The 16,064-nt window shown below is 41.7% G+C and overlaps 2 protein-coding genes across 5 annotated transcripts in view; one reads left to right on the forward strand and one right to left on the reverse strand.

Moving 5' to 3' along the window:
* The window catches only part of LOC128892332 (U7 snRNA-associated Sm-like protein LSm11), a 140,378-nt gene extending 138,880 nt beyond the window's left edge, over positions 1 to 1,498 (reverse strand). The window contains exon 1 of the mRNA XM_054152700.1: positions 1,493 to 1,498. The gene's annotated coding sequence lies outside the window, so the exon portion shown is untranslated. The remainder of the gene's footprint in view (positions 1 to 1,492) is intronic.
* LOC128892321 (ecdysone-induced protein 74EF) overlaps positions 1 to 16,064 on the forward strand; it is a 210,608-nt gene that overhangs the window by 168,162 nt on the left and 26,382 nt on the right. For 3 of the 4 annotated variants that reach the window (XM_054152672.1, XM_054152671.1, XM_054152674.1), the window contains 3 exons: positions 308 to 568; positions 6,483 to 6,650; positions 7,223 to 7,462. In XM_054152672.1, coding sequence (XP_054008647.1) covers positions 308 to 568; positions 6,483 to 6,650; positions 7,223 to 7,462 — 669 coding nt within the window. The remainder of the gene's footprint in view (positions 1 to 307; positions 569 to 6,482; positions 6,651 to 7,222; positions 7,463 to 16,064) is intronic. The other variant, XM_054152673.1, reaches the window with a different exon arrangement.

The following is a 16,064-nucleotide window of genomic DNA, read 5'->3' on the forward strand; positions in this document are numbered from 1 at the left end:
GTCAGCTAGCCATTAACTGTTCATTAAAATCCGTCCGTTCATCCGTAATGTATGGGCATAATATTGTTATAATTGGGTGTTATCTCTTCTGTCACAGATACCGGGAATGTAATTTAAAAAATGCGGGTATCCAGCGCAAGCATTACTTATGCAAGCATTACTATTGCATCGCATACTTGCTTTTTTAATTTAAAATTACTAATTGTATTTTAAACATTACAACGATTCAACGTTTCAACGATTTCAATACACTAATATAGATATCTTATATATAGCTAACGTTTCCAATCGATGTTTGGTGTTCCAGTGGACACCAGGGAGGTCCAACCGCACGATGCGAGCGAGAAGGAGCAATTAGGCTTGGCGAGCGTTAAGGTAGAGCCAGGATCGACCGGGACGACGACGACGACCTCCACGGGGACTCGTCTGTTGCACGGTATTCTCTCACAGCACCCCCAGCAGCACAATTTAGGGGTGCAGAATGGATATGGGCGCCACTTGGCTGGCCATGCTCAGATGGGTCAACCGCCCTACACCACTGCCACTATCGCCACCACGAGTACGCCAGGTTCGTGACGATCATATTTCCCTTATCCTCCATGAAAGTCCGGTAAACCCTTCGAAATCGAAACTTGGAACAAATAATAGCGTCACCTTCACCAGTCATAAAAATTGACGAGGACTTCTTTTTTTATAATCAATGATATTTTACATATTCTCGGAAATCCCTAAGATAGATATAGTCCAAACATTATTTACTAGTTAATATAATTTGTGAAATTAACAAAAAAAATACGAAAAGTGGGTAAAAGTATAGAAGCAATAATTACGGTAGAGTTTGTAACGTAAACACATTAGTTTATTGCTCCGTGCGAATTAGAAAACATCAAATTTTCAGTAAAGTACTTTTACAAAAGGTTCTAATAGAGGAATGGAAAAAGATCACACTTCGAATAACTAATAATTTACTTAATCTAATGCTTAGAAAAGTTACTATAATTATAAAATCAAAGGAAAATCTCACGAAGGAAGTGTTATATACTTGTAAATTAATGTAAATTTCCTTTGTTTTTAATGAAGTTTTAAAAATTAAACAGTTGTGCGAATACTTATTGCTACAATATTTCTATCGATTAATTGTTTTTTTCGTGTTAATTTCGCAACTTACATAAATATCTATTTTTTTTTTTTTTTTTGTAATCTATCTATTCTAGAGATTTTCGAGAATATGTAGAATGTCATTGTTTATCAAAAATAAGTTAATAAATTGCAATTTTACATAGTTTTTTTGGAAATTGATCGGTGTACGAATACTTTCTACACCTACTGTAAATATCATTCCAGTGTGCGAGTACCTAAGCAATTATATTTTTTATATTTTAATAGGAAATATTTGGAATATAAAAAAAATTAGTAAGGGTTTCTCATTTGAATTTGCTTATCGAATTTACATATAAAACACCGAACTCGGCACCCATTTAAAAATATTTACTTGCGTTGATACAAGTTTCGAATCGAAAATTGTCGCGTTGAGATATCTAAAGCAAACGATGCTGCGTCAAAGCTCGACATGGGTGCAATAGAAATGCGGAGAAAGCATTGGAAAGGATTGCACACAGCCGTGAAAAAAGTGAAACGATACTATGATGCGATACTATGTTGCCGAGTTTCCTCTGAACTGCTTCAAAAGATGATCTTGACAAATACGGGCAAAATTTTATTCGTATAGATGCGCAAATCTGCAGCGATGCAGTAGTAACGTTTATTCGAAGAAATGCAGAAATGAAACGAAACTATTCTTTGCTCCGCATAAATATAACTTATAACTTTGTTAACTAATTCCAACTACGCAAAATATCATTCATGCTACCTTTAACTATGTAGAAATGAAAACCAATGTCATGACGGTCGATTCAATTAGAAAGAAAGTAGAACCTCCACGATGTGTAATAATTATTAAGGCGAACAATCAACTGTCTAAATGATTTCAACCCAGCAAGTCCCCATCAGGATTTAACAAAGTTCACTTGTTCACCGTGAAATATTTCATTCAGTGATTCAAATTTTAATTTCTAATTTTATTTTACTTTCCATTCGTTCGAAATTTGTATCCAGACAACAGTTTCACCCGATGACCGATTCGGAGGGAATTTTCGCGAACACGGTACGGTCGAGGATCGATTTTCCATCGTCGCAACGCGCCGCCGGGGCTAATAATAATATTTACAGAGCAATATCGACGGTTGGTCGGTAAACAACCGGACAGGAAATCACTTCCGGCGTGGCTACGTCCAGTAAACGTTTGACTTTCCTCTCGGCAGGTTTTCACGGGCACGTCGGGTAAAGTGTTCTCTCCTATTGGCCGTTTCTCGGCCGCGCGTTCAACTAGCGATTCCCCGCCGTCGCTGACATTAATCGCCAGAGACGACAAGGTGGCAATAAAAAGGCGAAAATTCCTGTTTAGCCGTTGCTCAGAGCAGCGATATCGATTTCTCGGCTTTCCGTCGAGCTGGTGCAAAAGATTTCACTCGCTCTTGTTTTTATTTTTTCCTTGTTTAGAGGAGACCGTCCTGAAAATTTTGCGACCGTCTGCGGCTTCCGTTTTTAGAATGAATTCGATTTCCCCCCGAGACCAGACGCTCGTTGAAACATTGATCGTTTCCTTTTTTTTTTTCATGCGACCGGGATACCGATATTGGGTCGCTGCATGTGCGACGATCAGACACGGTTCAACGTGCAAGAATAGTTTCTCTCCTGAGCAATTTTTCACAATTTTGTCTCGATATCGACGCAGACTTGGCACCGATATAACCAACGAAATAAATTACAGAGATACGAATGACAGCATCCTAATTGATTTTATTGTCGTATCTTTATTAAAAATCTGTTGAATTATGAATTACGAATATTTGAATCGGTACATGATATAATCCACAATGAACAAGTGAGTTCTGTTTCCGTTGCATATGCTTTATTCAGAGTTTATCCTCAAGTAGGCTCAATAATGCTGGGTGAAATATCATTTAGACACTTATTACAATATTCGCATTAATTATCACTTTTTTTAATTATCATAGTGGTCTAGGTTTTTTAATTGAATTACGAATATCCTGAATTTCTTAAACCTTTGCACTCGAGAGGTGACTCTCAGTCACCACTAGGGTTGACGTAGTATATCTACCAGCAATAATAATCAATTTCTTTGGAATTCGAAGTGTCGATAAAATGATTGTCGACGAGGTAAAGGTGACCCGATTAAGCTTAGCATTCGTGACAATAAAATCCTAAGAAACATCTCAAATTATTAGTAGATACCAGATACAAAGCCTTCGAGTGCAAAGTGTTAATAGTCTGCTGATCTCCTATTATTCAAACTACTGGCAAGCGTCATTCCTTGTATATAAACTATTATATAAAATTCCACTATTATATATACAGTGGGTGTAGAAAGTATTTGTACCCCGATCAATTTCCAAAAAAACTATGTAAAATTGCAATTTATTAACTTATTTTTTACAAACAATGACATTCTACATATTCTCGAAAATCTCTAGAATAGATAGATTACAAAAAAAAAAAAAAATAGATATTTATGTAAGTTGCGAAATTAACACGAAAAAAACAATTAATCGATAGAAATATTGTAGCAATAAGTATTCGCACAACTGTTTAATTTTTAAAACTTCATTAAAAACAAAGGAAATTTACATTAATTTACAAGTATATAACACTTACTTCGTGAGATTTTCCTTTGATTTTATAATTATAGTAACTTTTCTAAGCATTAGATTAAGTAAATTATTAGTTATTCGAAGTGTGATCTTTTTCCATTCCTCTATTAGAACCTTTTATAAAAGTACTTTACTGAAAATTTGATGTTTTCTAATTCGCACGGAGCAATAAACTACTGTGTTTACGTTACAAACTCTACTGTAAATGGTTCGTCGTAAGAATCGTACAAATACTTATTACTTCTATAGTTTTACCCACTTTTCGTATTTTTTTTGTTAATTTCACAAATTATATTAACTAGTAAATGTTGTTTGGACTATATCTATCTTAGAGATTTCCGAGAATATGTAAAATATCATTGATTATAAAAAAAGAAGTTAATAAACGACAATTTCCCCCAAATTTTTGGGGGAAATTGATCGGTGTACGAATACATTCTACACCCACTGTATATAATATACTGACCCCTGGCTTAAAGCATAACGCGCGCCCAGTGGTCTTTATCGGTTTGGTTTGAACGTCCAGAGCAAAAGTAAAAGCACAAGGTACCGTACGAATCGGCGCACGTGATAGCCGAACCTTTGCAGAACGCGGTTGCGCAACCACGTGGACGGTGGAGTAGCCGCGCGATCCGGTTCAACGAAGCAGCTCCACGGCGAAACGAACTCGTCGGGGAGGTCGATTACCGAAATAATCGCTCGTTGCATAAAGCACACTCGTCTCGAGCGCGAGATTCGCGAATGTCGGGGCTAACTCGTGGTGGTCCTGCACGATCGAGCCCCGGTTTTGCATAACGCGACGGCGACATCGACGCTTGGAAACTCCCGCTGCGGTGGCGCGGCCATCGAGCAAAACCAGGGACGAATCGAGCCTGGGCTTCACAGGCCCAGAGTGGGCAAATTTAGATGCCAATGTTAGAGTTGACAGCGATAGGGAAATCACTGTTTATTCGTTACTCGCTGTAGAGGACATGTTATAGTATTAAAGATGATTTATAATTTTTGTATTTGTATGTTTATATTATATTTTTGGAACGACGCCTTTGAAAAAGGTTTGAAAGTGCCTGTGTCGAACAGTTATATTGAAATGGGGTGAATAGAGAACACTGATTCAAAAGTATGTCAAGTTTTGTACGGTGACTAGAAATATTAAATTTTACGGACGAGTAAAAACATCGGTAAAATTTTCATCAAAATATATATTAATGAAATGTAAGGACACAAAATGAATTGTGGGTAACCTTTCAACCGGAGACGATACAAACGATTCATTCTATTGTTTCGATATATAGTAATTTAAACGAGTAACGAACAAAGAGTTGTCCATCTTTCATCACATTCCGCAAAGAATACTTTTATCCGACAAGTACAAATTGCATTTTAATTTTGCAATAACTTTCGATACCCCCTCTGAGAATGTCACTGGGGTGTCTTCCTGTAGGGGCGGAGGTTTGCAAAATTTCAATGCTGAGTAGTCCAAGACGAGACAGCGCCGATCTCCGCGAGTCCAGGACCTTTTAGGACTGGTTTCAGACGGTTGGCTTTCTCTCTCTCGTTGGCTCGCCGTCATCCGGGAGAGAATGAGAGAGAGGGAGAGGAGAGACCGTGGGAAGCGCGAGCGTAATGCATACCCAATGACCGGATGACCTTCGCCCGTTGCATAAAGATGCCTTTAATTGACGGCGCGCGCGAAAACACGTTCGGCGGTCTGGTGCTCCATAAAGCTAGCTCCCTCGACGCTTCGGAGCCGCTGCTGCGAGCCGAAGACCACCTCGGAGCGTTTAATTTGCTCCCAGCCGGCACAAAGACCGGAGAAACCGAGCGGAATGAGTTCCAAGAGCGAACGTCGTCGCGCTGAAATTTGACCGTCTTGCGAGCTGCGGTGGGGACCAGAGATGGGCAAAATTGTTATGTAGATTTATATTTAAGAGGCTGCTTAATCGTTGGTCTTTTACATTTAATATTATTGGTAGAGATATATCACAGTGAAAAGATGATGGGATTTATTCTGGAGTAGAACCATACATGGATTTATGTTACTTAGATAGTTAGATACTTCGATATTAATTTTAGTAATATCGACGAAGCATGATATATTCTACCTTCTTTCCAATTAAATCGATTAGTCAGCAATCGTATTAGAACTATGGATGTCCTGAATTTAAACATTTTTTAATAACACTGACATCTCTTTAAACTGGATGTATAAATGTTTATATACACAGAGTGCTTCACGAAATTCACCTATTACTGGAATGAAATTTTGCCCATCTCTGCCGAGCTCCCAGTCCCACTATTATTTCGTCCGACCCAAAACGAACGATGCACCTTCGCGAATTTATGCTCCCAATTGAAACTTCCTTTTCACCACGCGAAGCATCTAAACTCAGAACAACAATTTCTTTGTATCATCTGCATTCGTTTGCATCCAGAACACTGTTTGCCCAAGCGAGAGTGAGGTCTCCACAGCCTCACTCTCGGTCTAGCAAGCGATATACCTCCTCGAGCGTCCCATGTGAGACTCGCATCACAGAAAATTGAACTTGAATCGTCCGTTATCGCGAAATACACGGAAGCTACCGCCTGTTTTCTGCGGTTTGGTAATTCCGTGCAAAGACACGGCTAGGGAAGCGAGCGAAGCGTTGCGAAATCGTTCCACCCGCCGGGCCCCGAGTTTCCAACTCGACGTTGATCGTGCGATGGACGCAATTACCAAAGGAAGCGTGTTTCTCTTTTGTTGCATGGGAACAGGAAGCGGATCACTGCCAGCGAGTCCCGCGGACAGCGGAGTCAGCGACGTCGAGTCCAGTACGTCCTCGGGCGGTAACGAGGACGCGAATCTCTTACTGAAGGCCAGGCTAAACCCTAACACGTCCCTCCAACCGAGTCTGGCGTCTCATCATTCTCATCTGTCGTCAGGTAAGCACAGATCGCCTAATTGACGCTTCGCAAAATCTTATAGACCTTACAGAATTATACAAATTTCGAATTCGTCCCTCGATAGGTAACGATAAAGATAGATATACTACGAACACTTGGGTTCGCGCGAGTAATTTTTATCGCTAGATGTCGACCGTAACAAACATTTGTCTTTGACAAAGTGTCAATATACAAAGTATGTAAGAGATGAGATGTAACAATTGCGATGCATAGGAGAAGAGATATTTGAAAGTGGGAATTACTGGTCATAAACGATACGATACTCGACGACTGTAATGTAGAAAAAGAAACATATTTAAAAGTGTTAATTACGATACGCGAAGGATAAGGTGTTTGGAAAAGTTAACTGATACATAAAAAGTAAATGAGTTTACTACAGGCAAATTCCGTCGTGTGCGTATAAAGAAAAGGGAAGACCGGTAATTTGTGACGAATCGCGCTTTGGAATTGTCACTTATTCGCTCGATTAAAGTCGTTTCGACGTATACAAAACGTTCCCTCGAGCGTTATCCGTCTTTTCTCATTGAACGTCTTTATCGAATGTCCGACAGCAGCACTCGGCAGGTCAGCCTGTCACAGTCCTGGCGTTTATCCGTCGACGGCGGGCTTCCTGCCGCCCTCCTATCATCCCCATCAACATCATCCCTCCCAGTACCATCCGCACAGAGGGAGCTCGCCTCACCATCAACACGGGAACCACGCGATGGGCCCGACGATGGGACCGCCTCACCATCACCACCACCATCAAACGCAGAGTCTCCAACACCTACATTACCGTCAGCCTCCTACACGTAAGTCCAACGATATTTTATCTCGTTCGCTTATCGCATTTTCAGTATTTATTATATTTATCCAAAAAAAAGTTGGGCCCTTAAAGTGGGACTCAAGTTTCTTACCTATGCACATTGCAGCGCATAACAAATTGTCGGTTCCATAATTTTCTCCTTTCATCGAAGTGTTCTCTTTAATCGGTAATTTCAGTATCTCGCGGCTGCATCGAGAGATACGATACGCGATGACGCAAAGACGATAGGCTCGGATTTATTTCGGCTTGTCCTGGATATTGATCTCACCTGCGTGGGAAAAAAATATTTATGCCTCTTAGGCAATTACATTCGGTAAATAATGTCCCTCCAACGCTCGCACGGAGAAAGGAGACTATTCGAACGAACCGATCGATGAATCGGCGCCATTGGGTGGTCCGCGAGCAATGTCACCAGTAATTTTCTTCGAAATCATTGAAAACAATGGGGTAATTGTCTAACCGTGTCCGTCAACCGTTAGAATACCGCGAGCTCTCGTATTTGTAAACGTTCAGTCGATTAATAATATTCTATAAACTAACGTAGTTCGGCACGGTTTGAAACAAACATGATCAATATTTACTTCAATATGACAGACATAGCATAGTACATAATAAAAAATCTGATTAGAAAAAAAAAACGTATAAAAAATAATCGTAAATTTTATAAGTATCTACAATCTACCTCGATTAGAAAGAGTAGGTTCATATTTAGAATTAGAAGAGCATTATCTTATCGTAGAAGAAAATTAAAGGTGCATTCTAATCCATGAAGAAAGTAAAGAAGCTCGTACGACTCAGACCGTAGTTCCTTGCTTGAATTTGGAACGATTGTTCTTTAAGAGCGTCGCGACTGTCTTCCGCTATTGTTCGATATCGATCGACGTCAACTGTCGATGCAGAAGCGTGCACACACGGATTACGTAAATCATAAGGCGCATCGCGACGTTCGATGGTTTCGAAGAAAGGAAAACAACTTGTAACGCTTTAACACCGCTTTGCGCGATGACCGCGTTCGACCGCAATACGAATCCCAATGAATACTCTTAATCCTTGGTCGTTATTCATCCATCGAGACATCCTGTTCTCGTCAGTGCAAAAGGGGGAATTCTCATTATTACTAGTTAGAACAATGAGAATTTTTTATAGGTTTCTTCTTTCTACAGCTATTCTACATCTTTTCCCAACTACAGGATGTATCGTTCAAAGCAGAATGCGCGAGTCCCCCTTTGCACCAAAGAACTATCATGAAAACGTTTGTTTCGATAGCTTCATCCCCTCGTGATATGGTAACCATTCTCCTTTAACTCTTTGCGGCACAGAAATTCAAGTCATAAAATAGACCCATGTTGCACAGAAATTTTATTGGGTTTTAAATCAAACAAAATTGTTATATTTTTATTAATAAAGGTATCACGTAATGTAACAAAATGAATATAATAACAAAGGGCATCACATTTATAGTTTTAAGAATATTAAATAGAAATATGTTTTTTTGTATTACTCTCCAGTTTGCATGGTGGGACGAATAAAATCCCACCATACTTTCATCATTTGCAAACAAATTTAATCCTTAGTTTTTATTATAAAACACTTCACTTGTTCATATAGAACTAATTTTTATATAAATTAACTTACCTCTACGACTTTTCACATAAAACCAGGAAAGAAATATTATCGCAATAAACCTTCCGCTTACAACAATTGTTGAACCGGTATTAGCATGTTGAAAGTTGCCAACAAAAGTGCGTACATTTGTAACATTGGACTGGAATATATTACCAACTGCTTTACGTAAATAAGACGAAATATGAACCTATACACATGCAGCTATTGCAAAATTTCGAGATGGGATTAAAAATGTCCCACCATGCATTACGGTCCATCAAAAAGGTGGGACACTTAATCCCACCGTGCCCCAAAGAGTTAAACTAAACGCTCTGCATACAACATTTCAATTCTACCGATTTTTCCAACTCTTAGTCTCCCGAACCAGATCAATCGTCCGATTCGAGTATCTTCATCCCCTAGCTACCCTAACCTTCCCCCGACCCTTCCAATTCGTTAACAAAAACTTGACCTCCGTCCCGCCGGTGTTCATCCCCTCGATCGACGAAAAAGAAAGTTGGAATGCCTCCCCTCCGTGGCCGCTTGCGCTTCAGAATTTAATTGCGTTCGTCGCGGAGAATGGTCCAATTAAAACGACGCTCGAGAACCGCGCCGGGGCGCTAGGAATATCGGTCAAGCCAAGCTCGTGCTCAATTTCCACGTAACTGGCGGCGAACGCCAAGCGGGAAACGTCGTCTAGTTCTCCGGTAAACGAGGAAAGAAGGGGGTGGCAGAGGCGCAGGAACGCAGAGACCCAGAGAACCCGCGACTTCCTCGTGGCAGGCAGATGCGAAGTGAAAGGACTCCAAGTGTCCGGGTGCACAACGCCTCCTCCCTCTTCCCTCGTTGAAGGGGGGAAAAACGGCGAAAGAGAGGAGGTGTTTTGGTCGGTGTACCTGTGCATCGAGCGTGTCGTCATCCTCGTAGTCGGCAGAAGTCGCAACGACGCCCGACGTTAGCCGAGCATTCGTTCTCTTGACCCACTTACTTTTCCCTGATTCGACGGCCCAGATTTGCTTCCTGCCATCGCCGCGCGTCGATAGGATCGACTCGATCCACCGATCTTCTTCCCCACCCCCTACCCTCCACGGATCCCCATCCCAACCCGCGAGTTTTCACGCCGGTTTTATCGCGGCGTCCCATTTAACGCGCGTTCGCGTGGCGGATTCGTCTTTCGCGTCCTCGTCCCTTTTGTCTTGATACCAATAACGACTCTCCGTTGCGTAACTAATGACAGGGAAGGTGAGACGCTCCAATGGTAATCTTCTGCGCAAACGAAATGATAGTAATGGCCAATAAATTCGTGGCGAAGGTCCTTCTATTGTCTTGTTCTTACTCTATACAATAACCGAGGCGATATTGTTTGTTTTGCAAGAACGGGGATCGATGCAGAGGTATACAAACAGTTCTGTAAGAAACGGTGTTTATGGCTTCCTCGGAGTGCATTTTACAAATTCGGATTAGTGGAAAATGTGTAGTTTGTCGATAGTCTGTCGATAGCTGCGTTCCCTCATCGTTTGCTCATCAAAGATTGTATTTACGTATTATATTTCGTAAAAGTTCAATAGAGAACTTCGAATCAGGAGCACATCGTTACAATTATGCGGAAAAAAAAGAATCGAGGTTTTTCGAAGCGCCAAACCGAAGTGCCTCCCTTAACGAGCCGATTAATGGCAACCAGGCTGGAATCGACGGAGGGGTGTCCCTGATCGCGCAATCGCGTGCTTCTTTTTCGTCTTTCCGATCATGTTCGATGGAACGACAGCTGATTTCGCTGGGGCACACCTGGCTCCCGGTCGTGATTTCGAGCAGCCGTGCTCGAATTGGATCGACGCCAAGGTTGCAACCGCTCGGGCGAGGATCGTTCACTGAAAAGAGGCTCGAAGTGAAAAGGTAGAGTGAAATTCGCTCCGATCGACCGTGGTCAGTTATCAATTAGGGTAAACGTGACAATGATCGACGATGTCTCTCAGTGATTGACGTCTCCCCCATCGTGAGACCAAAAGATTAGGCTTCAGGATTTTTTTGGCTACTGTAAGGACATTACTCATCGAAGACTCGCTATCTGTTTCATTCGAGATCCGCTTAAAGTAGTTTAGAAGTGGATTAGACGAAATCATTAGGTGACGTTGTAGTTGGCGCAAGCGTTTGGTTGCCTTTTTACTCCCAAAACATTCGATCTTCGGGTTCCCCTGACGTCTACAGGTGCCCGGTAAATATTCACATAATTCTTATCGTTTCAATTACGTTTCCTCTCAGATCGCCATCGCACCATCACCAATGCGAAAGTAGCATTGTATTCCTACTTTTCCAACTAATTGGTTGGCTTTTTATCATATCTCGAGCAAATAAGAAGAAATCCAATCGCGTTTATTGATAATTTGTGTCGGTCATAAATTTCCAATGCGTCACAGTCGTTTCCGTCCACGGTTAATCGACAACGAGACATCGTCCGGACTTTCCCTGATTGAAAGTGTTCCAGATGCGTGGCAACGCGTTCAGCCTCGATCTAGGCGAATCTTTTCTACGGATGAAAACCTGGTCGAAAGAAAGTCGCTCCCGAGCGTTTCGTTTCAGGATTCCATCGGGAACGCGTGTTTGTTTATTAACTCGATTATTATTTATTGCTCGTTTCTTTGCTTACATCCGTATCAATCGTAAGCGATTAGTTAACGGTATTTACATTCTCAGATGTGTAATTTGACGTCAACAACATCGATGGATAAAATAGAGAAACGTAAAATAGTTTAGAAGACACGGCGAGTAAAGTAACACAAAATGTTCGTAGAAATATGTTTATTGTTAGCGAATAGTTCATCGATACAAAGGGGAACAAAATTTGGAAAAAATCCACCTTGTCGGCCAAAATACCAAATTCCAAACAAACCTACCCTCACTTCTGATCACGATCGATCGTATTGCACTCGCGTTACTCGAAGCCGCCCGAGTGAGACACGGCGCGATTATTCAGCCGAGGCGAGCAGCTGGTTCGAAGCGTGTGTCGCGTGCAGAAATCAGTGCGTATCGGGTCCAGAATGATAAACATCGGGATACCTGAGGTTTCTTACTGTCAGCACGAAACCGCTGATTATTTAATTGGGACGAACGGCAGCTGAAACCGTTCCGAGGCGTAACTGGTGTCCAGATTGGAGCGGGTTTTGTCGTTCGTGGAGGGAAGAAATCCGCGCGCGTACGGGGCCGAGGAACGAAGCGGGTGTCACCGCGGCGAGAGGAGCAGGCAGACCGCTCGGGAGTAAAAGTGTGCCGGATTGTATAATCGAACGTGAATAAGCAAAATGTTACGCCATAGCGATTTGGTAACTTTGCGGGGCGCCCCACCAGCGGCGGCCGTGTTCCCATTGCGGTGGCCGACGGTGGAGGAGGCGAAGTCGGTCGAAGGAAAATCCAACCTGCCGTCGAGGGCCCCACCGGTGCAGGACACCGCCGATGCAGTCTCTGTCGCTGATCGGTGACGAGATTGCGTTACGTTCACGGTGCAACGTTCTACGATTAACGCTCTGGCTTGCGCCATTAATTATCCGCAGTTTTTTTCCATTCGGTTTCGAGGGAAAGATGGCGAAAATTAAGGGGGCACAACGTTGTAAAGACCCCCGCATGAGAGGTATTTTCGGAAATTTATTATAAAGGAACCGTAAAATGAATGGCTTTCAAACTTTCATTGTGTTTTGTTGGGTATTTAAACAAAGAAAAACTGGTCTCGCAATGTCATTAACAGGGAGGACTAGAGAAAAGAACTTGTTAGCCTTTGAACAACATTTTTGATACTATGTATCTATTTGTAAAATTTGCACCATATCGTGCCCCCTTAAGCGGAGGAAACATCGATGAACGGAAAAACAATCTATATATTTATTCTAGCAAGCTTTCTTTAAGGTAGCTGTCGGGAAGGTACATAGCAACTAAATTTATTCGAAGAAATGCGGTTACAAATCCGAAGGTTTATCAAGGTATCCGGCTTCTCTGAACGTCTCGACTTTGGATCGCAATCGGAAGCTGTTTAACATTTGACCTCGACGAGGAGACTCGACGAGCACACGTACTCGTTTTCGGTTGCTCCTCGTTAAGCTATTTCGCTCGATTATCTTTCACGTGACTTCGTTTCGCTACTACACTCCGAACAATAAACAGCTTGTTACGGCTACGAGCATTTTTATCGATGCTCGCTCATTTATTTACCCAGGGGGAAATTTGAATAAGTAAACGCGAAGAATAGCACCAGTATTTTTTTCTTACTTAACGTTTTTATTACGCAAGACGCGAGGAGACTAAATTCTTAGCGATAAGAGTATGAATCTTTTCGCGATGCGTAACAATATTAGCGTTTCGAATATGTTGCAGTCCCGATCTTGACATCAAAATTCCTCGACTTTCTGTTGGATCGTAAGGAGACCTCTCTAAGGACCGCCAATCCCTAGTTTAGATGACCCCTGGCGTAGAATGCGAATAGCTGTGCATTTTTGTTGCACAGTTGGCGATAAAATATATTTGGGACGATATAACAGAACTCCAGCAAACGTTTCGTTTCGCCTGTCGAGTCTTTCACCGTGTCGCGTGATCCGTTTTCCTCGAATAAGCGGCGGCATTCTAAATTCCGGATCCGGGCCGTGCGCGAACTTTCGCACGTTGCCAAGTGGCCTGTCGTTTTTCCGCGATTTTGCCAAACCAGATTTGCCCATCCACCGCCTCTATCTAGAACGACGTACCAAATAAACATCGGAAATAGCCTAGAGACCGTTGTTAGCCATGGGAACCGATATAACGCGAACCGACGGAATTGTAACACAGCGCGATTACAGACCCCGACACCCGGTATCCTTATCAACGATTAAGTCGGTACGCGATCTTATAATATTTACATATTCCCCCGTATCAGTGTTGGATCGGAGATGGGCAAAATTCTTATCTGGATCAAAATTCCGAACAATCGGTGAAAGGTACACATCTGTTTATCAGTCGCTCGTTACGTAAAAATTAAACTTCGTTGTAATCGAGTATTCCATTTATTGTTAGCATAACCTTTGATACATTTAGATATAACAACGATATCGGTGTGCAAAAGAAATTAGATAATACGTATAAGGTATATGGAACAAATCGTGGTCACGTATGGTTCCTGTACCCAGCGTGCAGGAAAATAATGCAACCTTGCCCTCCGAATGCTACCGAAGCTCGTAAAGCGGACGAAAGCGTAGAAGGAGCGATTAAACTATTAACGTGGCGAACCGTGGCTGATTCGATAGTAGGCGCCACCGTACGACCGGAATAGAAACACGGCGAAGAAATAGGCACTGGCCCGTGCTATTTTCGAATGGATCATCATCGAACTGCGATTCGTCTGTTCGCCTGTTTGAGAACGTGTGAAAGACCCTTCAGGCACGCCGAGAACGAAAGTTTCGCGCGTCTCGATAGTTGCTCGCTGCCAGCAACGCGACGTGGCACACATTTTAATGTTGAGGACATATCAAAGCGTTACAAGGCTCTGCGTACCGATTAAATCCCGATTAACCCTTCGCGCGTCGAACAACGTGACGTTTGCCAACATGGCACGGACGGTTTTAACAATCTGGGTGGTCAAAGGTACGAACGGGACGAGAACTCGAAGCAGACGTTGCAGACTAACTTCTAATTCTAATAGTTGATATAATTGGTTCGGTCTATTTTTAGAAATTTATTTACTTGTTTGGTTCATTGTTTATTTTATTTTATTTTATTTTATTTCGTACATTTATTTGATTCATACAATATAGTTTTTTTTCCCCTTTCATTCGAATTCCGATATTCTTGCATTCCGTTTGATAAATCTATCCGTTCAGTTCGATGAATCTTTTCGATTCTATTTCATCATTTCGTTTATTCCGTTCGATTAATTTTTCGTTCCATTTGAAGGTAGACACTGCGTTACTAACGCATGAACAGAGCATCTTTTCGATAGAAATGTACCGATGATCAATAAAGTACAAAGTAAAAAATGTTTTCAAATTAAATTATAAAATAAAATTAAAGTCTGCATTGGTATCGAGTTAAACGTAAATGCGAATGTTTCGGATACATATGTATTTAAAAAATTCAGTGAAACGAGTCGCGAATATAATTCAACGTTCAAAGAAAAACAGACCAGGAGCGTAATTTTCGAAACGCGATTCGCCAGCTAAGGCTCGATTATTCATTAGAATTTGTAAATATTAATTACCACGCTCGGAACTGTCCGTCCAGGAATCGATTACCATTCTAATTTCGCGGATCGAGCGACACGAGAATCTGGTCTCGTCGAATTCTCTTTCGCGTCCGTTTCTTTTTTCGTTCGTTGCCTTTGGACGCTCGAACGAACCATTTTGGAAACAGCCAGAGGTTATTTAAAACTTGTCGGCGCGTTTGGAAGAGAGGACGCGTAACGCACGTTTTCCCGGAACCAGCGCGATTTGATACCGAATTTTTCTTGAGCTAGCAAAAAATCTCACATATTTCATTCGTTATTCTTCGAATACAATTTCAATTCAGGTTTATAGATTGAGATATTTCACAGTGGACAACACTTTTGTATGTGTATGCAATGGTTGGGTGGGAACGCGATGTGATTTGTTTATATAATAATTCGGAGTTCAGTTCGGTCGAGACAATTGTGTAAGTGTCAGACATTAAATAATTCGTTGTCAAACTGTAATACGTGTTAAAGTTATTAGTCGTACGTTTTGCAAACACTGACAAGTCAACCGTCTCCAACGAATTGGTAAAGACTGTTAGAACGTTTTACGAAATCATTTCACAAACAAAAATTAAGGAAAACTTTATCAGTCGCGCATAATTTGGACTTTCTATGTTCTTCCAACCGCAAAGTTTCGAGAACTTCTGGGAACGAATATCGTCGGAGGCGATTTGAACTTGCCAGTGTTGAACGTCTCCCGGAATTTTTGTTGGCAGCCGTCTGACGTCGGAACAGAAACGGATAGAGAAAAATGCGCATG

Source organism: Hylaeus anthracinus, unplaced genomic scaffold, assembly GCF_026225885.1.
Source record: "Hylaeus anthracinus isolate JK02 unplaced genomic scaffold, UHH_iyHylAnth1.0_haploid 12002, whole genome shotgun sequence".
NCBI classification, from domain to species: domain Eukaryota; kingdom Metazoa; phylum Arthropoda; class Insecta; order Hymenoptera; family Colletidae; genus Hylaeus; species Hylaeus anthracinus.